We start from the raw sequence: 27,982 nt of genomic DNA, 5'->3' as shown, positions 1-27,982 counted from the left end.
TTTAATCATGCCCAAGGCGCTCGAGTTATTTAGCATTCTTTCACGGTCAATAGCATAGATCAGCGCTTGTAATCCGAGCAAATGCTGAAAGCGAAAAGCGGATGCTTAAAGAATTAAGCGAGCTAAAGCCTTTGTGGTTCTTGTCGTTCAAACAACGTAGAAATACGGTACGTAGAAATTGATGAACAACGGCATTCCACAGTGTTGATTGGTATGACTGGAGTGATGAAAGAAAACTATTTCAAGGTAAACAGAAGCTTTTGCAATTAGGTTTAAAGAACACTGCATTTAAGCCTGTAATAGATTTGCACAGAAACAATAGCTGATGGTATGCAAAAGTTCGTTTAAAACCTGCATTAAAACAAGTTACCAGTAAAGTTGCGAAAAGAAATACAGAATTAACAGTGGCAAAGTTGTTTCAAGTCGCTAATGCCTGCTCAGGCGTAACATTTTTGTCCATTTAGAAACCGAGCACCACCTCGAAGCTGTTAAACTTGCGCAATCGTAAAGGCGTTAGTCCTGAAATACTCAGGGGGCTTCCTCTGCTTATACACAGCTAGAAAAAGTTGTGTTTTATATCGTTGAACTATGCAAAAAGGCAACTTTTCTGGCTGGGTAATGTACTACTTTGCATATAGCTTGTTTTAGACTTTTAGAGCATCATTTCATTTATGTGTTGCAGGTCATCACTATCATTGCCGTGAACACACAACCAAAAATAATGTTTCGGTGGGAATCTGTCACTTTACCAGACACCGATATTGATTCAACGTCTGCAAACGTTGAATCAGTGTAAAAATAGCGGGTGTTGCTGCTTGAGATGTCACTCTTGATCCATCACACTCCTTTGAGGACAGATCTTTAAATGCAAGAAAAGACGTTAAATCGATGAAGACCGTAAGGTGGGAACCAACCCACACAGTAATATCTGTCCTTTTGCATTGATTTAACGTCTGCAGATCAACATTGAATGCACCGCTTTGACAGTTACTTGCGCCTCAAAAAAAAACTTCCAAAAATGTCATTATGCAAAAACGATACTTTGGTTTTGTGAGACTTAACGTGTATAACGGTCGAATTGTTGTGAGAAGCTAAACATAATCTTTTCAACAAATGACAAGAATTGCTTTTTGGTAAAGAAAAGCGACTGCGCATTGCTTATGGTGCTAAATTTCATTGATCTACATTTCGATACCCGGCATGACAATTTCTTATATTCGCAAATATAACAAATCAATGCGCAAAATTACTGAAATTTAACATTTATGTTTCCTATGGTTTGGAACCAACGCAGTTGCAGCATTCATCTTTACTACGCAGGAATCTGAAGTGTTGTGAAGTGTTTCGGACTTCTGAACGGGGACATGAAAACAGTTTCCGACGCGAAAAACCGAAGCAACGAGATATTTACCGTCAAAAATTTACAAATTGGAGTAACTTTTACGAGATATGTGTTAAATGCGAAAGCTAATATAATATGTAAAAATATACAAAGTTTTTATTTATTTGCTCGCTGTTTGGAAAATAAGCCGGCATTGCCCATCCGGCCTTGGAATGTAGACAACGATGTTATTCACTTACTGTGAAAGCAATAAGTTATCCACATACCTTCTTCTTATCTCGCATTGATCCTTTTCCTCGAACCATGATTTTACATTTGGTCTCTTGTTCAAGTTGCTTCGCGGTCAGACCTCTTGGTCCGAGAAGCCTTCCAACAAAGTTGTACTGGAAGAAAAAATTAAATTTGACAAATCGTTAATGAAAACTTCACAGCCTGTAAAAGTTCATCACACAACGCTTTAACGTGAAAGTTTGTGATGCAACTAAGTTTTTTTGCATAAACAACAATAGATAAAATCAAATATAATACATATTATTCGAAATCGACATGTAGTTCAAGCTAAAGTGGTCCAGGGTACCAGCATTTCCTTTCTATTGTAAGAAAAACAAAATGCAAAACTTGCAAAAAAATCAGTTTGATTCAAATCACCTGATTGCCTTGAATAAAAACTGTTAATGCATTGTAGAAAAAAAGAGTACATTCCTTGCAATTGAAGCGCAGCAAATCAACTGCTACATTGTTCCACATTGGCGATACAAAAAACTTCAGTTATTAATATGTTTTCTACAAATTGCGAGCCTTGATTAACTTTTCAAGAGCAAACAAAACGCACAGCAAGAAAATGCAAGCGAGAAAAAAAATTGTTTTTCGGCTAGAGCAATTTTTGTCGTTTTGTAAAAGCTGTTAGGAATTGAAAGTATGTACTGCATATAAAATGCTTTTGTTAAAATTTTGTTTTCGTTGTATTAAATGCGCAATAACAGTTCGCAATGTTGATCAAAGATTTTATGATGATTCAATAATGTTGCTATTTCAAAAGCTTTTACTTTTTTTCAACTTAATATCAAACTACGTTAAATCAATAAAACCGGGAGAAAAAAACTGCGCGAACTTGTTTTCTTTCTGGGTTCCGTTTTGTCAAAAATATGCAACAGATAATCCGATATCTCTGTGAAGCATGATCGAGGAAGTCCTTGATGTAATATAGGAAATAAAGATGATGGCAGACGACGTGTAGTAGCCGTATAATCACAACCATACTTCCGGCATTCCTTTACTTAGATGGTGCATTATTAATGAACATGCGTAGTGACAACAAATTCGAGATAAAAATGTGATTGTGGTTGTGATTTCACTGCCCTGCCTGCTCCTCCCAAGGCGCTACTAGACAGATGAATTTCACGCATTTCAATTTTTTGGCATTGTTGTTTCGATTTGAAATGTGGCATCAATGAAAAAAGCTTTGCAGCGAATTCCCAGACAATAAATCAGTCGCTTTTTACATTGATTCAACGTACATTGAACCAAGGTACGTTGAATCAATGTACAAAATTGACTGATTTGTTGTGTGGGTTATTCTTGATAACAGTGAAAGTAATGTTTGTTCAGTGGCCTTTCTTGTGAAACCAACACGGTACCTAAAACTACATTCTTTGTATCAGCTATGAATAATCCTTGAAATGAAGTTATCAAAAATACAATAAAGTTTACATTGTGCTCTTCTGTCCTTAGTGTAGGCTTCAACTAACAGAAACCAGACAGAAACACGCAATAAAATGATTCAAAAAACACAGGTCGTTTTATGCAAGGATTTAACTTACAACACCATAGAGGACTTTTTGTCCTTTTTATTAGTTTAACTTTAACAGTATCCCATAACAGACTCGTATTGTAGAAAGCAAAATATTACCTAAAAGAAATATTCCAAACCACCCTTTTTTAAACCAGACGAGCAATGAAAATGTTATCACAATTTGACTAACACATTTTAAAGAAACAAAAATAACAAACAGCTCCTGGCATAAAAACATTTTGGTTATGTGGTTAATGGTTATTAAAGTGAAGTTTCGATCTCTATCAAATCAGCATGATAACGTTTGACGGTTTGAGCAATCACTAATAACCAGTAGTAACAGCAAAAAACCTGTCATTAATGTGATGTACATTGCTAAGAGAAAAAAAATTTTCTACTGTACCTCTGGGTGATCTTTCACAGGTACGTACACCTTCTCGGTGAGGGTAATTGTGGGTCCTTGGGGAGGGGGGAGTTCGAGGGGCTGCTTGTCTCCATTTTGAAACAATACGGATCGCACTTTGACGATTTCTGAATAAAACATTTCAGTTGAATTACAAAACTCACACAAGTTGCAAAATGTAAATCAGAATGTGTCACTTTGATAATTCATATATCGATTTGAATTGCCTTGTTCTTAATTGGTGTTAAAGAATACAATCACAAAAAGCGTTGAAACAATGCAATCAATGAGCAAACCACTACATTATTTTTAAAAAAATGCAAAAATGACTTGATTTTGATATTTTAATGAGTATTTGTACAGATACAATATATTGTTTTACAAGTGTGAATTCTCAAACAGAACTGTTTGCCCAAGACTTGCTTAAATAAATTAAATTGATGAGTTTACTTGTTTGCTCAGCAAACAATGAAATACTCAGAGAAGTTCTAAACCTGTGCTAGCAATGATCCCGTTGCGAGATGTTTTATGTATAAGTGCAAAAAAAATTGGAAAGAACCTCTGTATGTTAGAAATCAAAATGTTGAAAACATTTACAAGGGTGTGGACATTAATGAAGTGCAATTTTGAAACAAAAACAACTAGTAATGTAAAACAGAACAACTTTGTCCAAAACTTGTGACTTTTAAAGTCTGACTACTGTACAACACAGTCTTAAAATTGTATTGGATTTGTTCAATGGATAATATTTAACACTAACAGCATTATTTATTGGACAAATCCAATAAAATATTAAGATCGCATTGTGGTCAAACTTTAATTTACAAATTTGGGCAAAGTTGTACTGTTTTACGGTACCTTAAAAAAATACAGAAAAAAAAGTAAATACCACAGACACGGTTGTGGCTGGTAGTGACAAAGCTGTAGACAATGCAGTTATTTTAAACATGTTTGAGGGCTGGATTATGAAAGTGTCTTTCACAGTTTCATCTTGAAGAATTCAACTGGGAAGGCACTCCCTTAGATAATATTTTGAGATGCCAGAAACCTTTTCTAACATTCATTCATAACATTCTAGACATTGACCTAATAACTTTAATTCAAAGGTAAGAAATATCTCCCAAGAAATTCAAAATGTAAAAGAGTTCCACTTTTACCAATGATGAAAGATGCAAAGCTTATATGATAGATTAGTAAATGCAAGGTTTTAATCCTTGTCAGCAAGCATTCAAGTCGTTTCCTTTCAGTGTACTCAAAAGCATACTACAAGGAAGCGCAGCAGGCAAGGTTTATTGCACTACAACAGCTAGACCATTCAGTTCGCAATATAATACACCAGCCTCCTTTTAAAAACACACAATGTACCTCCAGCAGTCCCGGATATAATATTTAGGAAATGAGATGTCGGCTTGATTAAGCCTACTACCATTTCAATTACCAAGCACAATACATTCTATGAAACAAAAATGAACCAAGCATATCATGGGTTGTGTGAGCAGTTTTGTCTTCACCACACTATTGAAATGTGCTAAAGTCAATACTATTATAGTAATATTTCTTGATTAATGATTTGAATGAGACAATGATTTTTACATTTAGGCTATAAATCAACGAATTCTTTGCATCCACCACTAAATTATCATCATTACTGAATACATTAATGGACAAAAGTTATTACAAATATTATGTAATTTGTTAGTTAAATTGAGTGAAGTATATAAAACGTTTGTTTTCAAGCTGAGCAATGCGATAAAATCAATTTATTGTGTGTTAATTGTGAGAGTAACATATAATCAATAATCACATTTTGAAGTAGTGGTGCAATAAGCCTGTGATGCAATAAAGTATAACTCATTAAACTACACAAAACAGGTTGCTTTGTATTTTCGTATTTTGGAAGGCCTTAACGGTATAGTCTTTGCCCAGTCAATATTGCCTTTGATCAGTTTTAAAAACAAACACTAGACTATCATATAACAGAAATAGGCTGCTAATAACAAAAAAAATGAAGTGTGTTTTGTCATTTGACATGAAGAAAAGACTGTACCTGAAAGAACCATATCTATAATGCATGAGTACAAAATGGTTCATTAGCACTAGCAGGTATGCAGTCACAGCTGTAAGTGGGCTGTGCCAGAAGACTTCCACAATAGGGCCTACTTTGTAGTTCCAAGGGGAAATCGAGATGAAAATGAAGCTGATTTTTAAGCTTCAACTATGTTGGCATATACAATAATGCTTTGTAAAAAAAAATTGAAGCGAAACTACTGATAGCAATGATTTACATAAGTCTTTTCATGTCATTAACTACAATTATTATACAAGGTAGGTACTAGGTAGGCTACCATCTTCAATGCAAAATTCAACCTTAGTCTTTTTTATTTAAGGCTAAAGAGTAAAGTGGTTACAAAAAAGCAGTTACTTTCTTAAGAATTAGTACTAAAAACTGAAGATCAATTTGGTATTGCACAATGCACAGGTCATGATCACTATAAAGAAGAACTTTTTCTATTCAAAGATAACATTTATTACTGCATGCATTCTTGAAAATGCATTACAGTGGGATGTATTAAACATGCATTATATACAACTACTGCTCAATAAAGCTATAACGAATGCAGCTATTGTTGAATTTATTGATCAAAGCTCTAATATAGACTAGAAAAAATAAACTGAAACTGAGAGAAATTACAAAACTAAGTTAGCTTGCAATGATCTGAAACATCTTCATATAAGTGCCATCGTGGTGTTTTTACTTAATCAAAACTGTTTTAACGTGCCATCAAACTGTTTTTACTTATTCTCACCGTATCTCGCTAATTACTGTATATTCGCTTTTTCCTTACCAGTAGCCTATGCTGTGTTATATGTATAGCCTATGCCATTTTGTATTTCTGCATCGCTTCTTGTATTCCTGTTTTATATTGTACTGTTAAATTTCGTGTGTGTATTGTTTTTTATTTTGTAATGTATACAATATATATTTGCGTTCAACTCCGACACCGTTCCATGTCAAATAAGCTATGACACCACACGGGTGTGGCAGACTTGATGACCAGTTCGGTCCTTCTGCCACTCCCATCATCGTCAGCAAACATTAAAGCAACCCAGTTCACATTGTAATCTTGTATTGTTTTTTCCACATGTGCTGTTGATGCAAATAAAAGAACTTCTCTAAGTGATGGTAAATGAACAAGAACACGGTTTGCATGCAAAGTTTAATTGTGGGCAAAAACACTCCAGATTGTTTTGAAAATACATTTGATGTGTGAGTTGGAATGGGAATTGTTTAATGTGATAGCAAGACTTTTCATAAATAATTTAAAGTTTAGAAAAAATACATAATGTTTGAAGGATAAAGTTCAGCTTAACTGCTGTGAGATTGAAAAATCATAAACTGAAGTGAACCTGCAGTACCTTTAACAGGTACACCCAGTGCAAAACCTAAAGTTCATTAGCCTCAAAAACCCAAAGAAAACTTGTTGCCGAAAAAATTATGTATTTCCTAAATGTGACAAAGCAAACATACACACCTTCATCTAATAATCTTTCAACATGAACAAAAATACTGGGGTAAAGTTGGCACTGCTTTTTGTCTTTTAAAAGCTGCTGAAGATAATTAACACGTTCTTTGGTTTTCTTATCCAGGCTTGAATTGTGGGGCAAATTTTGCAACATGGCAGAAGTGGTCGCAGCAATCAGATTTGTATTGTTTGTAGTGCCACTAAAAGACGTAGATGATGAGCCATTTGTTAATGGTGATCCAGCAGGAATTGTGGGGGGACGAGCTAGAGTTTGTGGCTGAGTGAAATTGGAGGCAGCCATACTCGAATAAGGAATCATTGTGGCTGAGGGATTGGTAAATATTTGTTGAGAAGGCTCGATTTTGATTCCAAGATCAGAAAGTGATTGCAAGCTTGTAATGTTCATGATTAATTGTTTCAATTCAATTTTATTTCATGATAGTTACAAATTAGTAAATGCATAAATCTAATGTTAATATTAATTAATTAAAAGTTATGTTAGTATCTGGAAAAAAACAAACAATCAGAGCATAAAAATTAATATGAAAAATCAGTCAATTACAAGACATTCCAATTCACCTTTGAAGGTAAAAACAATGCACGATGTCAAGCATGTTAAAAAGATATTGGTACTACCACAATGTGTCAGCTGTACAAATGGCAAGTAAAAAAATTGCAGAAGCAAAACTACAGTTGCAAAAAACCTAACCAACCTTTCAAAGTTATTCTCCAATATACTATCAACAAATTCTTCAATCATGAATCAATCATAGTCTATGTATGGTTTATTTTTAAGCTCAATGTTCGATAGAAATCATTCCACACACCCTTGACATTTTTAACAATTAATAAGTTATGAACACCTCAGGGATCAAGCAATCCCAATAGTACATTATTAACAGATTGTTTATTGTCTGACATAATATCTCAACCAACAAGTAGTCACTAGTCAGTAATTTAAAAAGCAAGTTTATTTAGGATTGCAGTGCATTTTTGGAAAGCTGCTCTTCATTTTGTAGTACTATGGAGGAAGTAGTCTACAAATAGTGTATAAAAGAGCAAGATCCTAAACAAGGCCACTTCCAAGCTCCAAAGAGGTTTTAGTTTTAAGATAAATAACCATACTTCCACCATAGCAACTAAACATAGCTGTCTGTTACACAAGTCAAACATGGTTTGTACTTGTAGCCTATTAACAACAAAATAAGCTGACAAGATGACCAAAAAAACTAATCCACAAACCTCATAAAGCATGCACATTGCACAGTACTACCATTCATATAAATAACTGGTTTGCGGAGACCAGTTCTTTGGTATTTTGTCAAATTAGCTGTAACAAAGAACACAGAGAAAACAATCTACAATAGTAGTACAAAAAGTCTATTTGAAATTTTCTTTCAGGACTGAGCTTTGGAACAGGTATTTCTAATTCCTAAGAATAGATAAATAAAATCAGTAATTACTCAACCAACTGAATTTTGAGCCAAAGGCATAAGAAGCCAAGTAACGTTTAGGCTACTTGACTTCGTATGCCTATGGTTCAACAAAATAAACTCTCTACCAAAGCTCTATCATTTGTAATTTGAAACATTTAAATTATAAAATTTTGCTACTTGCTCTTAAAACTACAGGAACATATTAATTAATAAACATCCCTTGGTGTAACTACAGCATAGTTTCAACCTCTTATGCTCTTCTCAGTTAGGCTACAAGTACAATATCAGGTAAAAATTATCACATGTTTATTATTACAATAAAAACTAAAAAACAAATAGTGCAGAACGTTTACAAGCTACAACATTTGTTTTAATCATAGGTTGATCAAAAACATCAGTAGGCCAAGAACAATTAAATATTAAAATCTGTTTTAATACACAAAACTTGGATCATTTTTAGTAAAAGAATTTAGTTGGATATTCTGGTAAATGTAGAATTTTTAATTATTTAATGTAACCATGATGTAACTGTGATTGCTTCATTGCAGATATCATTTTGGTTTAAGTTTAGTAGGCTGAGTTTTATCGCTCAGTCACAAAATGATAGGCTATCGTACTATGACAAATGTAACTTTTATCTAAGTTTGATTGCAACACAAGTAATAGTACAAACACCTGATAGATTTAGCATGCATAGTGGACTATGACAAATGTAACTTTTATCTAAGTTTGATTGCAACACAAGTAATAGTACAAACACCTGATAGATTTAGCATGCATAGTGGACAGTGGTCCATATCAAGCACTGAATAACTAGTCTGCAAATAGTTTCTGTAGCCCAAACAAGTTCACTTAATTTGTAGCCTACCTTGTCTGTAGTTTTGTTTATTCTGTTCTGTTTCACACTGAATAGACATTAGCCAACTCCTGAAAGTAGCCTAATTGCTGTTTAGAAATCCATCTAACATTAGTACAAATTAACCACAATGGAAAAAATGGGACCAAGCCTACAAATTACATCACTAAACCAGTGTCAATCATGGAAAACTCTCATATGCAGGAACATCATGCTAGGAAAGAAGAAAGCAACCCAACGCTACTGAGTGGGTAGCCTTAAAAACAGTTATTTTAACCAAAGATTACAGTACAAATAGCAGTTAAATAGCCTATGGTTTAGAACTCACACCTCGCCTGGTATGCGATTTGCTTCACAAACTTTAAACAATGATTCTTTCTTGGAAGCCTGAATGCTCGCGTGACGTACGGAATAAAACGGCGTCCCTTATTCGAAGCCTAAGTATCAAATGACATCGCGGACGAATGTCCAGAGCATTTCAATGTATCAGCATCACCGTGACGAAAGCAAAATGACTGACCTGCCTCTCTGTCTCACATATCCATCAACTGCGCTGAGACGCTCACACGCTTGAGAGGCTTGACAAATGGAAATGACAATTTTGAATTTGATTTTTGATATGTTCAAGTTTAAGAATTCGGTTTTCAGTGTTGCTAATGTAAAATAAATATTTTTTAGCACAAGTGCCATTAGAATGACGAAAAGCGGACGAAATTTCTCAATGCAGACTAAATTTTACAAATTTTACTTCTTTTTCCGTACCTGGTCTACGCTTTTACAAATTCCAGCTCAACATTGATTATGCCAAAAATTTTTGAAAGTAAAATACTTTATTGCGTCTTCACAATGCAGTAGCAGTGACGTTAGGGCGATTGGGGGTTGACGGTTGTACACCCTAAAGCTATCCTTTGAGATGTTTGTAACATTACTGGCGACATCACGATTAAATCAGTGATAATTATTAATGATAATTAGAACGTATTATCAGTTATACAATCATGGTGACGTCACAGACGCCTAAAAGGAGGAAATTTGGAGTTCACAAGTAAAAAACACAGGCTACACGTAGCCTACACCCTACAGCACAACATGAAAGCATTTAAATTACTCTCAAATAAGATAACGTAGGCTATAACTAGGCTAAAAAAATTGTAAACTGCTTTAAATTAGTCTAGCACGATATAAAATCAAAGACGATTTAGCTTGCATTTTTTCTGGAATAACAAAGCGACTTTACATTATGTTGGGCGTGAACTTGGTGGTATAAAACGGAAATCCGCGCTGAACCGCTGCCGCAGGCGAACTGCAGATCTGATTATGAACCACATGAGCTCATTTTCGTGACAGAAGAAAAACTTTTAGGTCTGTAAAACTGCTTAATCACTTTTTATAATTTAGTTTAACCAATATTTGTATGGCTGGCTCTTGACAATTTTAAGCTCAAAGAAATGACTCTGTCGAGGCTAACTAGACCTGGGATAAATGTAGCGGCCCGAACCCTTTCCAAGGGTTCGTGAACTTGATGAAACCACCGCGTAGTCTATTCTTTGGATGTAATGTGATTTGGAGCACGAAGATCTTGATTTGGAGCCCGAAGATCTTAATTTGAGACCCGATGGTGTCATTAGCTTGCTACGCTACCGAGCCTAAATCAGCCTCTCAACGGCCCTGGTCATGGGTGTGACTATCCACCAAGTAGGTAAAATGCAATATCTTCTAGATTTTAGGACTGTAGGCAAACCAATCGTCAAAATCTCCTTTGGAGTGAATTTCTACTAAGTTTATAGGCTTACTGTAGGCTGTAGCCTACTATTTGCATCTTTTAAGCTGACTTCCAACTAGGTCCGGGGGGAAGGGTCCGTTTCGATTAGGCTTGGAGGCTAGCCTACATGCTTCTTTCAAGTTTGGTTAAAATTTGATTGGTTGCGGGAATCTTCATCTTCAGACTAAGAATGCCTCTTCAGAACCTTGATTCTGGCAGTTTCATATTTTAGTAAAGTAGGCTACCGGTAGCCTAAAGGGTTTGAAAATTTAACACAGGCCTGACCAACGAGATTAATAGAATGAAGTTTCTGGCTACTTGGAGTGTTTGTAGAAGTGCTGTTGTCTGTAAATTGTTGTTTGTTATGTTGTTTCTTGTTGAAGTGTTGTTATTTTGTAAATTGTCTCATCCATTAGATGTTTTTGAATGGAGAACTGTTCTGGAAGTGCGTTGCTCCTGAGCACACCAAAAGTTGAATCAACTTGCTTTACCTTGCAGTTTCTTTATCTACAACGTCGGATTTAAACAGACAACGCTATCAGAGGAGCGCTACAAACCATCTTACCTTCTATTCGACTTCTTCTAATTTTGTACCACCAATCTGCACTCCAAAATGTCTCTGTTTTTGTTTCAATATAGTAGGCTATTTCTAACCTAGGCTAATAAAGAGCTATAGCCTATGTCTAGTTTCTTTCCAAATTTACATGATTTCTTTTGTTATTTTGAAACAAAAGCAAAACATACAAAAATTTCAAATTCAGAAATTTACGTAAACTTGTGAATCATTGTGATCTAAGAAAATCTTAGCATAGCCTAGGCCCACCTAACTTAGGCTATTATTCAGTCCAACGAATGTCCAAAAGAAAATTAGTTCGAAGATTATTAGAAATGGAACGACACAATTTTTTTTCATCCCTATGTTTCTTCCTATTTCGAAAAAAGAAAAATAATAATTTGTAACAGTAGCGTAGCCAGGAATTTTGAAAGGGGGGGTTTTGACCACCCAGCGGCGGGGGGTCTGGGGGGCCTCCCCCAGAAAATTTTGAAAAATTACTTTGAATTTGGTGCATTCTGAGAGCATTTTCAACAAAAATGTGGGTACGAATATTCCTGTAAAATGGTGCTGTCCGGTAGCATAGCAAAAGGTTAAGATCAAGTTTTCTTCGGCATTTTTCGGAAATAAAGCTTAGTCTCTGTGTTTTCTTGTTGCTAATTCCTGGCTGAGATGTTTGGTATTGGCAAAACTCGCTCTTTTAATGCAATTTTGTTTAAAATTAGGCAAGTTTTTTTTAGACTGAAAGCATTATTCTCAATATCGTGACGTCATACGCGTGCCAAAGGGGGGGGGTTGTAACCCCCAAAACCCCCCCCCTTGGATACGCCACTGATTTGTAACACCACTTCATGAGCTGTTAGTCAACACATAGACTCAGTTTGTAACCTTGACTGTGTAAACAATTATTTTAAAAAACTGAAACAGATCATTGTCTCAATCGATTAGGTCACATAAAAACAATACTCAGAATTTCTTATTGTCAGTTTTTTTTAGCAAAATTGATATCTTTTCAAATGCTTTTTACCTTGAGAGTTATTTTTATTTTTGCTACCCGTTTCTCTGCCACCACCTAACGATCAAATTAAATAATTCCTTTTCTGCAACACCAAACCTTTTTTCCACTTTTGAGAAAGCCTGTTTGCATTTTTTCTGCTTCTAGGCTAGCCTACTTATTGTTACGGCCAATCTCTGTACAAATCAAACGTCATAAAAAACCGTTCAAGTCTACTGAATATTACGTCATGGAAATTCCTAAAGCATGTGCCAAAATTGCACCATCGTTCATAGACTTGTGTCAAACCTGTTTGGACTTGTTTGGGCCTGTTTAAACAGGAAATATTACATCAGCTTTAAACACCTGTTGGAATGACTTCATAATTGTCTTTCATTATTGCGTCACAGTACTGCATACGTGAATTTGAGATATTGCTATCTATTCTGGTCATTCGTAAAATGATTGTTTGAAAGTTAGCCGCACATTTAACTGTTGGCTTAGTGCTTGCTAGCTGGACAAAGGTTCCGTCTTTTATCCAAGTAATCTGTTCTGTAGTGACAGTTTTCAGTGGTGTACGCGTTGCACCCCCTCGTTTTCGGTAGCCGTGGGCTAATTTTTACAGAAATACACTTTTTGAAAAGAAGTTCAAGTGTGTGTTTCTTCGGTCATTATATGCAGACGAAAGGATCCGGGAACTTTAAGTTACAATTTTCCCACGAAGAAATTATGGTTTACCGCTGTGACCACTTATCGATAGCGAAATTATTACCAACTTTGTAGTCTGCAGGTCACAAATGGTCTCCTGTTATGGTTTTAGGGATTCTAGCACTTTAAATCTCAAACATTTTCTCAAAACTTTAAGAAAATTATCACTCTGACCATTGTTTAAAATTTTGCTTTCTAGCCTCTCGAACCTTGAAAACTCTTGTAAGAATGCAAATGAGCCGAGTGCTTGGATGTCCTCATCACGTAGACTACAAACGTTAACATCAGGTCTGATTATTTTAGGGAAGTCAGCCAGCCTCATTAAAACAGAAGACATTTTTAAAAGACGCGAGAAAGCCTTACGGATGAGTTTGTGCGATTTTCTGAACTTCGAAAAGTGAACTCTTGGCAAAGGCGCAGCCAGCACAAAATTTCGGGGGGCGGGCAAATAAGTATTTTTTCAAATGTGAGTAAGTCCGGCAACGAGTCATTAAAGACAAAGAACTCCAAGGGGGCTTGATTTTGAAACAATAGTAAATCATTATTAAATGATGCGGTAACATAGTGTGAACTTTTTTGATCAAATATATTTTGGCGGGGGAAATTGCCTCCTTTACCCCTCCTGACTATGTCCCTGGCTCTTAATATTGTCGCCAAACAAGACCATGTGAAGCTGACAATACACCAATGTAGAAAAGATAATTCTTCGAAACCTTCTTTTTCAAATGTGGAAAATGCTTTGTGCACCTTTCTCATGGAGACCAACTACAGGAAGAAAAATTAGTTTCCAAACTTAACATGGTTAAAAAATTAGTCGAGAAACATCATGAAGCAAGAAAAGTGAAACATTCTGACTTTAGTGAGGGTAAAATATAGCTTACATGTTTAATAGAAACTCCAGTGGCCTATTACAAACAAATCTTTTCATGCAAAGTCATGGCCACCTGGAGATCCGGCCTGATTTGTCACATTTTGCAGATTTTGATTACGGCTACTGCTAGTGCTTGACTGATATTTTTTGAGATGTTTTTTCTTTTTGCGGTTTCCTAATGACATAAAACTTTTTTGTTGCCTTGGGGAAGCAGTAGCAAATGAGAAAAAGTAATTTGAAAAACGCAAAATCAGACTGTTATTGAAAAATTAACAGTCTGACTAAAATCTTCGAAATCAAATTTTCTTTGTTTTTCAACATGTGAGGATGTTGAAACCTATTGTGACATCTGGGAAAAAGAGAAAAGAAAGCGTAAAAATCTAATTTTTAGAAAAAATTATTTAAACGTTCGCCCAAAGTTAGAAAAACCGAGAAATTTCTGCAAAATGTGACAAATCAGGCCGTATCTTTAGGTGGCCATGGCAAAGTCTAGAACAGTGGTCTCCAACCTTTTTAAGAAGCGACCCCAATTTAAATGAAAATGAAATCAGCATTTACATGCGACCCCATTTTGTTTTCCGATACGGAGAAAAATATTTCAAGTAATGCTGAAACTAAATAATAAGAGTAAGTACGCGCAATTACAGAGAAATGTGGCTACACAAAAGTATTCCAAAATAACTGTTTTTTTGGTCTCTTTTTTTCCAGTCATGATTTTCACAACTTCCTTCAATACTGGCAGCAGCATTTTTTCTCCAATTGTATGGGCTTTCTTTTGCTTTGCAATCTGATAAGAGGCGACATACGAAGAATAAACAGCAGCTTTATTTACCGCTGTAAATGCTTTCATCACACTTGCTTGTGACGCAAGAGATTGCAATTTACGTTTAAAAAAAAATCAGATGGTTTATCCACGCAGCCTGGATGATTTTTTTTAAAATGACGTTTAATTTCATCGATTCTTTTGCTAGAATTTTAAGACAGATCACACACTTTGGTTTGCCATTAAATTCAGTGAAACCAAGTTTTAAAAAAGCCTCGTCATACTGATCTTTTTCTGGTCTTATTTTGCTGCCATTTTTGTATATTATTTAGCTATACTTGGTACTGTAACTACAAATTACCACTACTAGCTGCAAATAAACCGTAAACAGCCGGTGAAATGTCTGCACACTACACCAGTCCTGCATAAATAACTATTCGCACGTTCTGGAGTCACCTTGAATAATAAAAAGTTAGTCTAAACTAGCATCGTCAATGCTTTTGATCTGTGTCCTACTTGTCGCAACTATTGCGTTTTTGATTAATGCACCACAATGGTTTAATTGTGATGCGAGGTAGCTGTACTCCAAGGAGTCCAAAACACAGGCAAAGGTTGCGAACTAGAAGTAGAACAAAAAAAATTTTTGAAAAAGTATCAGTCTTTTTTTCGGTAATAAATTGAAACGATAATAAATTGAATATGGTGAGTTGTGGCGACCCCAGGAAAAGTTAAGGCGACCCCACTCGGGGTCGCGACCCACAGGTTGGAGACCACTGGTCTAGAAAATGTAATCTTACGCAGAATATTTGCAATTGCTGCTTTCGATGATAGTTTTAATCGATTTTGACGCATTAGATTACCCAGCTAAATACAACGTAGAGCGAAGTTCTCTCAGTGCAGTACTTAGGCTAATACTAGCCTTGTCCTAAATACTAGACCTTGCGTTGTTTCCCAGCATTGACTGGGGGGGCTGGGGGTAGCCCATAGGCTATGTTGTAGGCTACTTAGTACTTATTGTACTCAGTAGCCTACTTAGGCCTACTAAGTTTAGGGATTGAATAAATATTGCTTTACAATCAATTCAATGTAAAGAACAATTTATGTTAGTAAGCCTACCGTAGTTCATTTTCAAGTGCATCATTTTCAAAAACTTGGTTCTCCGGGTGTTGAAAGTAAATGTCCAAACAAATTTATAATAGAAAAGAAATCACAAGTTAAACAATCTTCAACTTCAGAATTTGAAAATAGTTTCGTGTAACCTATGATTTTACAAAACAACCTTGTGCCGCCTATGACCTTACAAGACATTTTTTGTCATTACCTTCATCTAGGATTCGATCCACGTGGAGGAAGCATCCAGCGAGGCCTTGGATTTGCTTCTTATCTTGGAGCAACTGCTTCAGGTACAGACATTTGTCTCGAATCTTTTTGTCATCATCGTTGTTCAACAAACCGTTTGTTCCTATGTTGTTGAAATTGGGGATATTAGGTACGGAAACACTTCCTCCGCTGCTTGAGGAAGAAGAGGTGCTGCCTCCATGAGGAACCATGAGAGGCGGCTGGTGAAAGTTAATTTGCTGTTGGTTGGAAGGAGGAGGAGATTGAATTTGGATGTGAGTAGGCTGAGGAAGCTGTTGCGCAGGAGAAGGATTTATTTGCTGAGACGGAGGTTGTTGCTGGATCAATTGGAGCTGCACCGGATGCATAGGCTGCTGTAACATGGTTGATGCGGACGTCAATGGAGTTTGATGATGACCCGGAACGGAAGGAGGAGGTAGAGATTGGATATTCGCGAACGGAAAAGAAGGAATTTGCTTTAAGGTCTCAATTTTGCTTGTTTCAGTTCAACCAACAACGAATTAGCAAGCTTATAGGGACGGCAATTTTCAAGCTCCAAAAGCTGGCCACCAAAGCTGTTATTCTTCTGGAATAGGCTGAAGCATGAAATAGAATTTATGCAAAGTTAAAATTAGTGCAAACACCAAAATGTTAATAAAAAGGTAAAAAGCTCTGAAAAATTAAAAGACAGACATATTAACAAGCAAACTTGACAAAGAGTTGATGTTTGTATTAATAAACAATCAAAAGTTTGGAAGTGCTTGAACATGAACAAAGTTTTTGTTTAAAAAATTGAAATGTAACCTGCAATTTTGTGTTTTGAAAGATAAAATACATAACTATAACCTGTGCGGAGAAGGAATTGACGTGTTCTTTTGGCCATTGCATAACTTTCTAAGAACTTAGTCTGCACAGCAGCCAGTATGTTTTCGGTCTTTTTGTGTATGTTACTCGAAAGAAGGGGGAAAAATGAAATTTAAAGTTTCGAAATATTTGCGTTTGGAAAACAGCCTTGCTACACAACAAATACAATTTTGATTCAAAAACATTCTCAAAGCTGCAAAGGTTTAAAAGTTATTTGAAGTCTGGTTCATTCCTTCACAATTGAGCGAGTTGGTTCAGATTACTCAGAAAATGTGCAGAATGCAACCTGCGGTCAAGAAGATTGACTGTCAGCTAAAACAACAGATCCCAAACAGCAAATCCGTCATTTTTACATTAATTCAACATTTGTAGACGTTGAACCAATGTAAACATGATGGATTTGCTGTTGGGATATTACGAAGCCAAGAACTGAAGCATTTATAATTCAGTCAAGGACCAAATTTTACCATTCTCTGGCGATAACCAACGTTGCATCGATATAATAGATGTTTAAAATGTTTGTTCACCCGACCAGCACATTGCAAATACTTTAATCATAGTAGTGGAACGTCACTCAAACAAAGCGTTAATGAAGCACAAGAGTCGATTGTTTTGATGTTAGCTTTTACCATTTAACGTGGTTAGCTGTTAATTTAATAGAAAATGAGAAAATTTGTTTTAAAAAAAAAGTTTAAGATACCACTGGTCAATACAATTTTTCTTGCGTGGAGTTTTCTATGGATGTAGGGTAATTCGGGAGCGTTGAATCCGACTGTGGTGTTAGTTTTTGCTCATCACAACACGTTTTTCAGATATGAAAAACTTTTTTTGATTGATGTTTTTTACCGATTCAAGTTATAAAATTTATGTTGCGTTTAAGCACCCATACATGAAATAACGGTTGCAATGGGAGCAGTGCCGGTCTTTGGGGTGTGCAAACCGTGCGATCGCACAGGGCCCTAAAATTAGGGGGGGCGCAATTTACTCAGAAAATGCAGTAATTTTTGTCATTTCCAACGGAAAAAATTCTATTCACAAGCAAGTACAAGTAATCTTATCCTTTTGCTATGCCACTGGACAGCACCATTTTACAGTAATATTCGTTTTTGTTGAACATGCTCTCAGAATGCACCAAATTCAAAGTTATTTTTCAAAAATTTCTGGGGGAGGGCCTCCAGACCCCCGTCGCTGGGTGTCGCCTTCGGTCTGGCTTCGCCCGCCGGCAGTCAAAACCCATTGGATCATTGTCATTGAGACCCACAAAGCATATTCCGCACAGGGCCCGAAATACCCTAACACCGGCACTGATGGGAGGAGGCTACTCCCAAACAATGCTTTTCCAAAACTACGCTTGTGATTGCATCCTTTTTGATAATTATTGACGGCAGTATACAAACACTAAGTAAATGAAATAAATTTAAAAAGTAAAATTTGGAGCATTGTGCTTATCACTGGCACTACTGAAAAGCTGATCTTCGTTCAGTTATGTGTCCTTCTGACAGAATAATTAAATTTGCAGATTTAAACCAAACCTATACAAGAAAATGTAATACTGTAACCTTAAAACGGTTTGTATACAGTAATGCTGTAAAAATCCAAAGTATATCTTGGTACAAACAAACGCAGTCACGTTAACATATCAAACATTTTCTTGTTGTAACTGCTACATAAGGGAGATTTCTCACCAAACCTCAGAAGTAATCTGCCATCATGTTGCAGTTCCATCCACCTTGGTAACGTTCTTTCATCACTTTGACGCCCTGATGGAAACGCTCGCCCTACCCCTCATTTACGTCGCCAAGGTTCTCTGGAAACTCGTTCAGGTGGCTGTGAAAGTAGTGAACTTTAATGCTCATCCTACTCCCAAGTTTGTGCAGGCTAATGAGAAGTTCCAGCACCATCTCTATGTAATTGTCAGCTGTCTTATTCCTAAGGAAGTTATGAACCACATCAGCAGATGCATCCCAAGCTCGAGCCTCGATGGTGGCCATGGTAGTCACAAAGTGCTGGTCCTTGAGCAACGTTTTAATCTGAAGCCCATCAAATACTCTTGCTTTTTTACACCAAATTTCATTTTCGTATTTAAAAAATGACAACATTTCCCCTACCAGTACCACAGTAACAGTTCGTTGAATTGAAACTCTTTAACTTGAAATTCTCCATATCTCGAACTAGGTGACTAACGTCTATGAAATAGCCAACATACAGTCTCGTAAGCTGAAAGTCTCGTCTCAAAAGCTGCAGTTTCGCAAATCTTTTCGGCCCCATAAACAGTAGGCTACACCGCTCTTTGTATATTCCGTGAACCTGATATAAAAAGATATGCTTTCGAAGTTGCTTTTGTGCGTGATTGTGTGGTGTCAAACTCGTGAGTGAATGAGCAGCTTTTACATAATTCATCAATATGGAACGTGCACATTGCAAAACAGTGATGTGATAGAGGAGATCTGAGCTCAGATTCGGATTCAGCACGCCAAAATTATCCTAAATCTGTTCTTAAAGTCCATGCAAGAAAAAAAGGTTTTTGTTGACCAGTGTAATTTATTGTTTCATGTAAACATCATATGAGGTTTTACAACATAAAGCGCTAACGTTAAAGTTGGAAGTAGTGCGCTCTTTAAAACCTCGAAGGATTAACAGCCCATTTTTATTTACTCCTATGATAAAGCGAGTAATGACCACACAAAGTGACGTAATTAGAACAATGCTAAAGAGGTTTAAAAATATAAATTGCTTTCCAATAACCCCAACTTACCGTAGTTTTGCATACTTAACAACTTACCCAAACTAGGCCCATCATTTACCCAGTGGGTGACAGTTGCAATTCGGAAACTTATTTTTAGTTGTGTCCAGATTGATTTTTGGATGTTGAAGAGTGTTCGTGCTTGGATTAATGGGTGGGAAGGCAAAGCATCCTATCGTATAGTGTCCAAATTTATGCGTGTCGTTGGGTGTGTCCAAAAACACAGAGTTTTACGAAGGAGTGTCCAGCTAAAGTCCTTACAAGCATCGGGTTGAAGACCAAGGCGCAGTCGTTTTCATCACAAGTGTACATAGCGTCAAAGCTGATTCACATTTAGAGACAATAAATCAATGTAAAAAAGACTGATTGGTGATTGAAGGACAGCCACAGAGTTGTCACTAAATAAACTCCATTTGCAAATTGATATTGAAAAGTTTTTGACAATCTCCTTGTTTGGAAAAATTAAGTTTGTTTCATGCATTTATTGTGCCATTGCGTCAACTGTTGGGGATGCAGAAGAGTTGGACGTTGTCATAATTTTCAAGAATGCAAAGGGTCAATCATGATTTTTCCCAAAAGATGGGGAAACAACAATTAATCAAAAAGACACTTAAAACACTGCGACTTCGTTTCAGATACAGTAGCAGTGGCATCGGTGTTGTTATCACTTTGGTCTTGTCACTAAAAAAAGCAAACTTTGTAACTTTCATATAAGCTATACAGTAGTTTCAACGTCGCAAGATGATGAAACGACGCAAGAAGGCGACTTCGCTAACTGGGCACGCAGCCGCTTTCTCACATATTTTTAGTTTGTACTAAGTTATTTTTAAAATCTGAATATTTCTGTACGTAAAACTGTGTTAATCTCCACAGATTTAATATAGCCTATTTGTAGGCAAAGCAAGTAGCATAGACACATCAATTGATCACCAAACTTTTGTGAGCTGGTACAGTAGCCCAGTGCTACTCAAACTTTTTTATGCCGTGTACCGGCTGAGCACCTTCCATCACTTGGCGTCCCGGTCAATTTGCGAAAAAAAGACAAGAGCAAAGTCATTATTACTTTTGTAACAAATACACAAAAAAACAAGTAAAAAACACTTTTTGGTCTTTCGAATTTTGATGCGAAGTGTGCGCTTGCTTATTTGCAACCAGCTTATCCAATTGCGGTTCGATGGAAGACAATGCTACTCGAAGAGGAGCATGGATATCCAACGCGTTTCTGTGTTTTCCCTTTAAACAGCTCATGGTAGAAAAGCCGGCTTCACATAGATATGTAGAAGGGAATGGAAGCAGTGTTTTAATAGCCATGGTACACTGTCTCGGATATTCTGCTTTTATTTTGACCCAGAAGCTTGCAAGGGAGTTTGATTCAAAAGATTTTTGCAAACCTTCATCAGCAGATAGATCCAATAATTTATCCTAAACTATGATCATCCGATATTTTGAAGTCAGAGTGTGGCGATCGATTGAGCCTCTCACTTCTCTACTCGTTACTGGACGCTGCAGGTATAGTCAAGCACGTGGACACAGCACAAACACACAAAAAGGATGATCATCTCGCATCGAACACAGGGATATGATCGAACATTGCGATACTTTGTTAAAATAATGGATAACAATTACGAAATAACATTTCTTTGTTACGTAACTGGAAGTCGTCGTAGTAGCGGGCCACCAAACAGTCTATAGCTGGGAAAGCAGATTGAACATTATCGTTGCCTAAAAATTATTATATAGACGTTCTGATCAACATAAAACAAATTACTCAATTTACAATTTCTCCTAACTGACCGCGTACCAGCAGCCAAGTGCTCGCGTACCGGCACCGGTACGCGTACCGGCGTTTGAGTAGCACTGCAGTAGCCTATCTTACTTTTGTTCGCAAAATCAATCACTCATAACATGCGGAATCGAAATATAAATTATAAATCTTCAAAACAAAAAATTCTAACAATCGCCTTTCTACTGTACATGTTCAACAACGATCTGCGTTACAAGATAATTAGCTTGCTTGTATCTGTCTGGGTAATATAAACTATTCTTGATAAGACATGCGCCTTGTTCTACAGTACATTGGTATGAGGTGAAACAAAAGAAAGGCAACTCTGCAGATCTTAAAATAGTTAAGGAACAACACTGTGCGAAAAAATATGTTCAATTTAAAAATGATGATGCCACAATCTTCTTTGTTGCTGGTAACTCAGCTACAGTTCTGTGGATATTTGAAAAACTTTATCTAAAAATGAATTTTTACATCAGCATATTGTCATCAGACGTTATTTCAATAAAAAAGTGACCTTTTCTTATCTAGCTGATCAAGAATGATGAGTGTTTGTATCGCAACAAGTCTCGAAGAGCCGTTGATCAAGTTAACAAAGCCTTTGCCCCGACGCTAAGTTTTGTACATCCGAGTAGTTGCTATGAATGAATGCTGTCATACCAACCATCATAGCATGCCTTCAGGGGTTGTAATCATGGATGAGAACTAGATCTCCTTTTTGCCCAAAGTTTAGGGTTAAACCGCCAGCTTATCAGTTATCTATGGTTCATGCGTTACGCATTCTAATGGCTTAAAAAGCGAGACAGAATACCGCACTGGTGCAGTTGCGTTTCTTGAAATTTATATTTAAACTTGACATTCCGTGATGCAGAAATGATGTAATAACGATTTTTTTTATTGACGTGTTGCTCTGTTGCTGGCAGTTAGACCGAAGGAGAAATATTCCGCTCTTGTTTTCACAACAAAATTTGAATTGCAATTGCTTGCATTCCTACAACGCAATCAGGTATCTCCTCCCGCCTTCAAATGAATTTGCAAGGTTGTTTAGCAAAATATCGACAGAAGACAAGTTTCAGTGAAATCGCTAAAACTGTTCATAACGCGGCGGTTTTTGAACCAACTTCACGCTTCAGGTTATATCCAAATGATACAAAATAACGGAGTATTTTATGTTCTCGCGCCAGTTCTAAAATTTTGCTATCGTTACAACAAGGAGTAGCCTATTCCATTTCTGTCCCAATCGTTCCTCGGTATGTTAATCGCTACTCTGGAAGCTTATTAGTGCACGTTCTCTTGTTGCCACAACTATTTTTTCTAATTTTCTAAATATTTTAGAAAAATTCAAACTTGAAAAAATAACAATAATACAATATTTTTTTAAATTGGTGGCGCCTCAGCCATGCTCCCATCAGTTGGGGGTCTCAAAAAAGTAAGTTATGAGATGCGTTAGAGTTAAGGTTTAAACTTGTTTCGAACTAAAGGCTGAATCGGTTTAAAATTATTCAGTCAATCAAAAAGTGCATACAGCAATTTATTCATCAAATATGCTCGTAATTTTCGTACAAATCTATGCCAAGAACACTGAAACAAAACCTATGCCGTTGCTCATCTCAAAGTAGTGTATGTGTAGTTATCCATCAAAATGCCGTATCGATTCATCTGTTGGTGGTGCAAGAAAAACCACCAATGTCAATATTCAAGAACTAGTATTTCCTGATGAATTTTCTATTGTGACCTTATCGAACTATTTGTTCCTCCTACATTTCAGGTTCTTGCCAAAAACTTGGTAGGCTATGTGCAATCCATGGGTGTTCTAACACTGGAAAGAGAATCTCAGACAGCAAAATTCGTCATTTTTACATTGATTCAACTTCTGCAATTTGGCAACACAGCTGACAAAAAGAACCAATGAATGGGTTTATCAAATTCTCAAAGTAAAAGGTTTTGCATAAATTTGGATAGAAATTGCAACATTCGTGTAATAGGCTAGTCTGCTTATGAACTGTGACCAATCATCGTATCACGTTTAAAATGAAACCAGCAGACGTTGCTCTTGTTCTTCATAAGTGATCTGTTTGCTGTCAATATCGGTGGGTGATATGTTTGAATGGTTTTGATTCTTTTATGGTTTTCACACAAATGGTTTGAGCCCACAATGCAGAAATCGAACTGTGGTTTAAAAATTACAAAAAAGTTATTTATCTGTTATCCTTTAAAAAAATAGCTTCTTGCACTGAAAACGGAAACGGTTTCGCTTTCGACATGTTTTTTGCACCATCAAGTAGGTTTGTTTCTTTCGGATTTACAATTTGTTACGTTCATTTCACTTGTGCATGAGGAATTACTTAACAAAATGAGTACAACTCATAACACACATCCATCCAAAACATTTCACTTCTAAAGCAATAAATGAAATTACCTTTTATATAACACAAATGGGTTTGCGTCTACAAAAGAACAGAAAGCAGGAGTTTTAAGATGTTTGACAGTTCACTTCGTCGAGTTCGTTTGTTGATCATAGTTGACAACATTGCTTGCAACCAATGACTTCGAAACGAAAAAGCAACACTTTGAAGATACCTACTGCTGTTTGTATATGTAGCTTATAAGCTACTAGTTGGGATAAATCAAATGCTATATGCTTGGAAAGGGGGTGTCAGAGCAGAACTTCCACACTGTCAGTTTTATGGTTCAGCTTAATAACATGCTTCTTAATTTTTACAAAATAAAAACATTCTTGGCAGGATATGCAAACATGCCCACAATCATAAAAAGGGCGTTGATTGGGTAATTACATATAAAATGTTCATGCTGCTGTAAAGTGCCAAGAAACAACTTTTACTGCTTGGGAGATTTTACTTTTTTCCGATTTTTAGTGGCAATTGAATTTGTTGAACCTTAGAACCTTTAGTTTGCTATTTTTTCAATTTTATTCAGCAATTATTTTCCGTTTACTTAAAAAAACGAAGTGCGCAAAAAAAACTCATAATTTTGATCATACCTTATAGTTTTTTCGCTAATAATAATAATAATAATAATAATAATAATATATGAGATGTTGTAAAGCAGAGTGCTTATTCATCTTTCAATCACGTACAGTGGTAGAGTAGGCCTAGGTTTTGAGAACATAACGTGAAAAGACACCTTAAATATATTTTATCAAAGACGCAGCAGTGTAATTTTTCCGCAAATGGCTTCTTCGAATAACAAATGTTCCTTTAACGACTGCTTGTCTTGGAAGAAACGAGTTTGATAAGCGGTTAGAATTGCAGGTTTTTTATAACAAGATTTCGGCACTCGCATATACAATTGCGTCATCATTACCACATTATAGCAAATCGATGCAGAGTGATAAAAACTTTACGAGCAATTCATAAAAATGCTAAACTACATCATCACTTTAGGACAGTGCATATTTTAAGTCCACACATTTGCTTGTGACTTAAAAAAAAAACTGGTGAACAAATTGCCTGCACGTCAAATTCCTATCATTTGGTTATTTTTGGTGGTTTTAAAGGTTGAGTTTTTATAGAAATAAAAAGTTACAAAAAATTATTTTGCTGCCGAAGGAATAATCTGCAAAGCAACTTATCGAAATCTTATATTTATTCGATCTTACCAGACAATATGACAACCATGAATTCTCTGCTAAACATAACCTTGATTTATAACGAAATCATACCATGAAGAATCGCAAGCCTTTTACTCTTTCAACATCTGCTAATGTCGAATTCACCTAAAAAGATTTATTTTCATCGCTTGGTTCAACCTATATCAAACTTTCTATAAAGGTTATTTTTACAAAAGCCTTACTTCTATTACTTTTCCCAGACAGCTAACCAACTGTTTTTTACATTGATGTTAAATGTAAAAAAAAACGGTTGATTTGTCGTCTGTAATCTAGTTTTTGTTCGTGGTTTTGCATGTAATGATGTACCACGTTGAGACAACAACAAAAAAGAAAATTTTTTTGCGTCCATTTATTCTTGACTTCTAGAGATGCGTCTCTCATACTAAATGCCAACCTTTTGGACCTTGGTGCACAAAAAATTGTTGTCATCTTCAAACGCTAATAATTCGTTTCAAAGCTTGAGACGAGACATTGTAAATATCGTTTCAATCACAACAACAATGGGTCAATTTTAATGCAAACAAAAAGCTTGGAGGGAAAAATGGTGTTTTAACTTCATCTCTAAAAATCCTACTTTTCATGTGTTTCATTTTTACACAGATCGAATTGTAAAACTATCTTTTCATGATGAATCTTTTTCAACTTCTGCTAACGTAAAATTACAGCAACTCCAGATAATTTAGATTATGATCATCGGCTGGTTCAATTCCCTGATAAGATCTTAATTTTCGTTGGAGACAATATTTTTTTACATGTTTCACTGAGAGAGTAAAGCTTTATCTTTGAACAATACTTTACTTTACTTATACGTTTAATGACATTATAGTGATGCGAAGTGGCATCTGTTGTTACTTATACGTTTAATGACATTATAGTGATGCGAAGTGGCATCTGTTAGCACTAGGCTCTCTATACTTTTGGTAAAATCTGCCTGTGTTTTGGGCAATTTAACATTCGAATGTTCTGTGCCAATGCTGAGACATAGAGGCTGAGACAATGTATAATCACCTAACAACTACACATCGCAATCTTTTTTGCACTGATTCATCGTCTGCACATGTTGAATCAATGTAAAAAAGAGCTGATTTGCTACCCAGCCAGCAAAATGTCAGATTTTGTTATCTGGGTATCTAGGCAAACCGTCAATGCGAAATTTTCATGGCAGAATGCGACACGAGTCGAATTATTGGCAGTTCATTGACATGAGATTAATTTTTTTGATATAATTTAAAACAAAGTAACGGTGAGCAACCTTTTTCCATCTCAAACCTCAACCAACTCAATCTTAATTCACTACGTTGACAGAAAAGGAATAGTTGAAATAAATGCCACATAAATGGAACAGCTACTTTTATTTGACTGAAAGACAGCACAACAAAATGACGCAAAATCTTGCAATGATTGGCGGAAAAAAGTTAGTGATTATCTTTCAGCCCCTTCAATAGAAATAGCCTGTAGTCAAGACTGGACTAATCAAACATTATAAAACAAAGCTGAACAGTCGTTGTTGAAACAATAATTTCTTTAAGGAATAACTATCAATTTGTTTAACTATGTTTTGGTGATTATACATTTTATTTTATTTTCTGCTTTAGTACTTCATAGTACTGCTTAGGTACTACTTACTGCTTACTTACTGCTTAGGTACTACATACGATTTGAAACAATATTCGCAATACATTACTTACGTACATCACATAAATGGTACACTGCCAAACTTTATTTACTTTTCATATCCAGTATCTAAAGTAAATTATGATATTAGTGGCACTTTGTTCGTCGATATACCCTTAAAGAACTGCTCAAATATTTTTAAACCTTGTTAACTTAAATACCTGACCTTGCTTGACACGTTTGCCCCTGCCAACAAACCATGAAAAAAAATTTCACGGTTGTGAAATTTAGAAACAAGACCATCTTTGTGAGATCTTAGGAATGCCGCATTTTTTTACCTTTTCTGCAAACACAAATTCTTGAGGTTTGTTTTGCATTCGGTAAATATTTCAAACAACGATTGCGATGTGTGATTAGATCACGTGGAAACCAATAGTTTCAAATTTATCAAGGATTTAATTTTTTACCTTGCAATTAGTTAGTTCCGCTTTAGATAATTATTTAGTTATTAATTTCGGTTAGTTAATACTTTCATAACATTGTGTTGCGTTTCATTATATGCTAAACTCTAATCAGCTCAGTGGCCGACATAATGTGTTAGATTAGATGCACCAGACCAGACATGATTCATTCACTTAACATCAAATCAGCCGATTAATTAGCTTAATCCTGGGATGATTTTTTGTACCAACTCTAATCTGCCAATTACAATCACCGGTTACTGATAAACGAATATACTTTGAGCAAACTGTTTCTTGGTTAATTAATCAGACAATCAGCCTAATCGGCCGCTTAAAGAATCCCGTGTTGATGTATCCGACCTGAAATGGTGTTTCTGTCTCATGTAGGTCTTGGTTCGGCTCAGCGTTCGGTCATAAGAGCGACATTGTGCCTAGAGCTGTTTGTGTTCTTTATTACACAAAACAACCTTGTCAAGACAACATAATATTAACGTGATCACATTGAAGACTACAAAAATTGCCAATGTGTAATCGCTGAAACACC

The 27,982-nt window shown here is 35.9% G+C and overlaps 1 protein-coding gene across 5 annotated transcripts in view; it reads right to left on the bottom strand.

The window, feature by feature from the left end:
- Positions 1-17,006, bottom strand: part of LOC145777606 (protein quaking-A-like) — a 39,400-nt gene extending 22,394 nt beyond the window's left edge. For 4 of the 5 annotated variants that reach the window (XM_082589033.1, XM_082589034.1, XM_082589031.1 and 1 more), the window contains exons 1-3: positions 16,326-17,006; positions 3,538-3,665; positions 1,609-1,725 (exon numbers count right to left, since the gene is read on the bottom strand). In XM_082589033.1, coding sequence (XP_082445159.1) covers positions 1,609-1,725; positions 3,538-3,665; positions 16,326-16,725 — 645 coding nt within the window. In that variant the 5' untranslated portion in view covers positions 16,726-17,006. Of the gene's footprint in view, positions 1-1,608; positions 1,726-3,537; positions 3,666-7,070; positions 7,539-16,325 lie in introns of those variants that run through there. The other variant, XM_082589032.1, reaches the window with a different exon arrangement.
- Between the last annotated feature and the right edge of the window lie 10,976 nt (positions 17,007-27,982).

This window comes from Aplidium turbinatum, chromosome 9, assembly GCF_918807975.1.
Source record: "Aplidium turbinatum chromosome 9, kaAplTurb1.1, whole genome shotgun sequence".
NCBI classification, from domain to species: Eukaryota; Metazoa; Chordata; class Ascidiacea; order Aplousobranchia; family Polyclinidae; genus Aplidium; species Aplidium turbinatum.
Note: the sequence above shows the minus strand (reverse complement) of the source record. Positions and strands in the feature narration are given on the sequence as shown.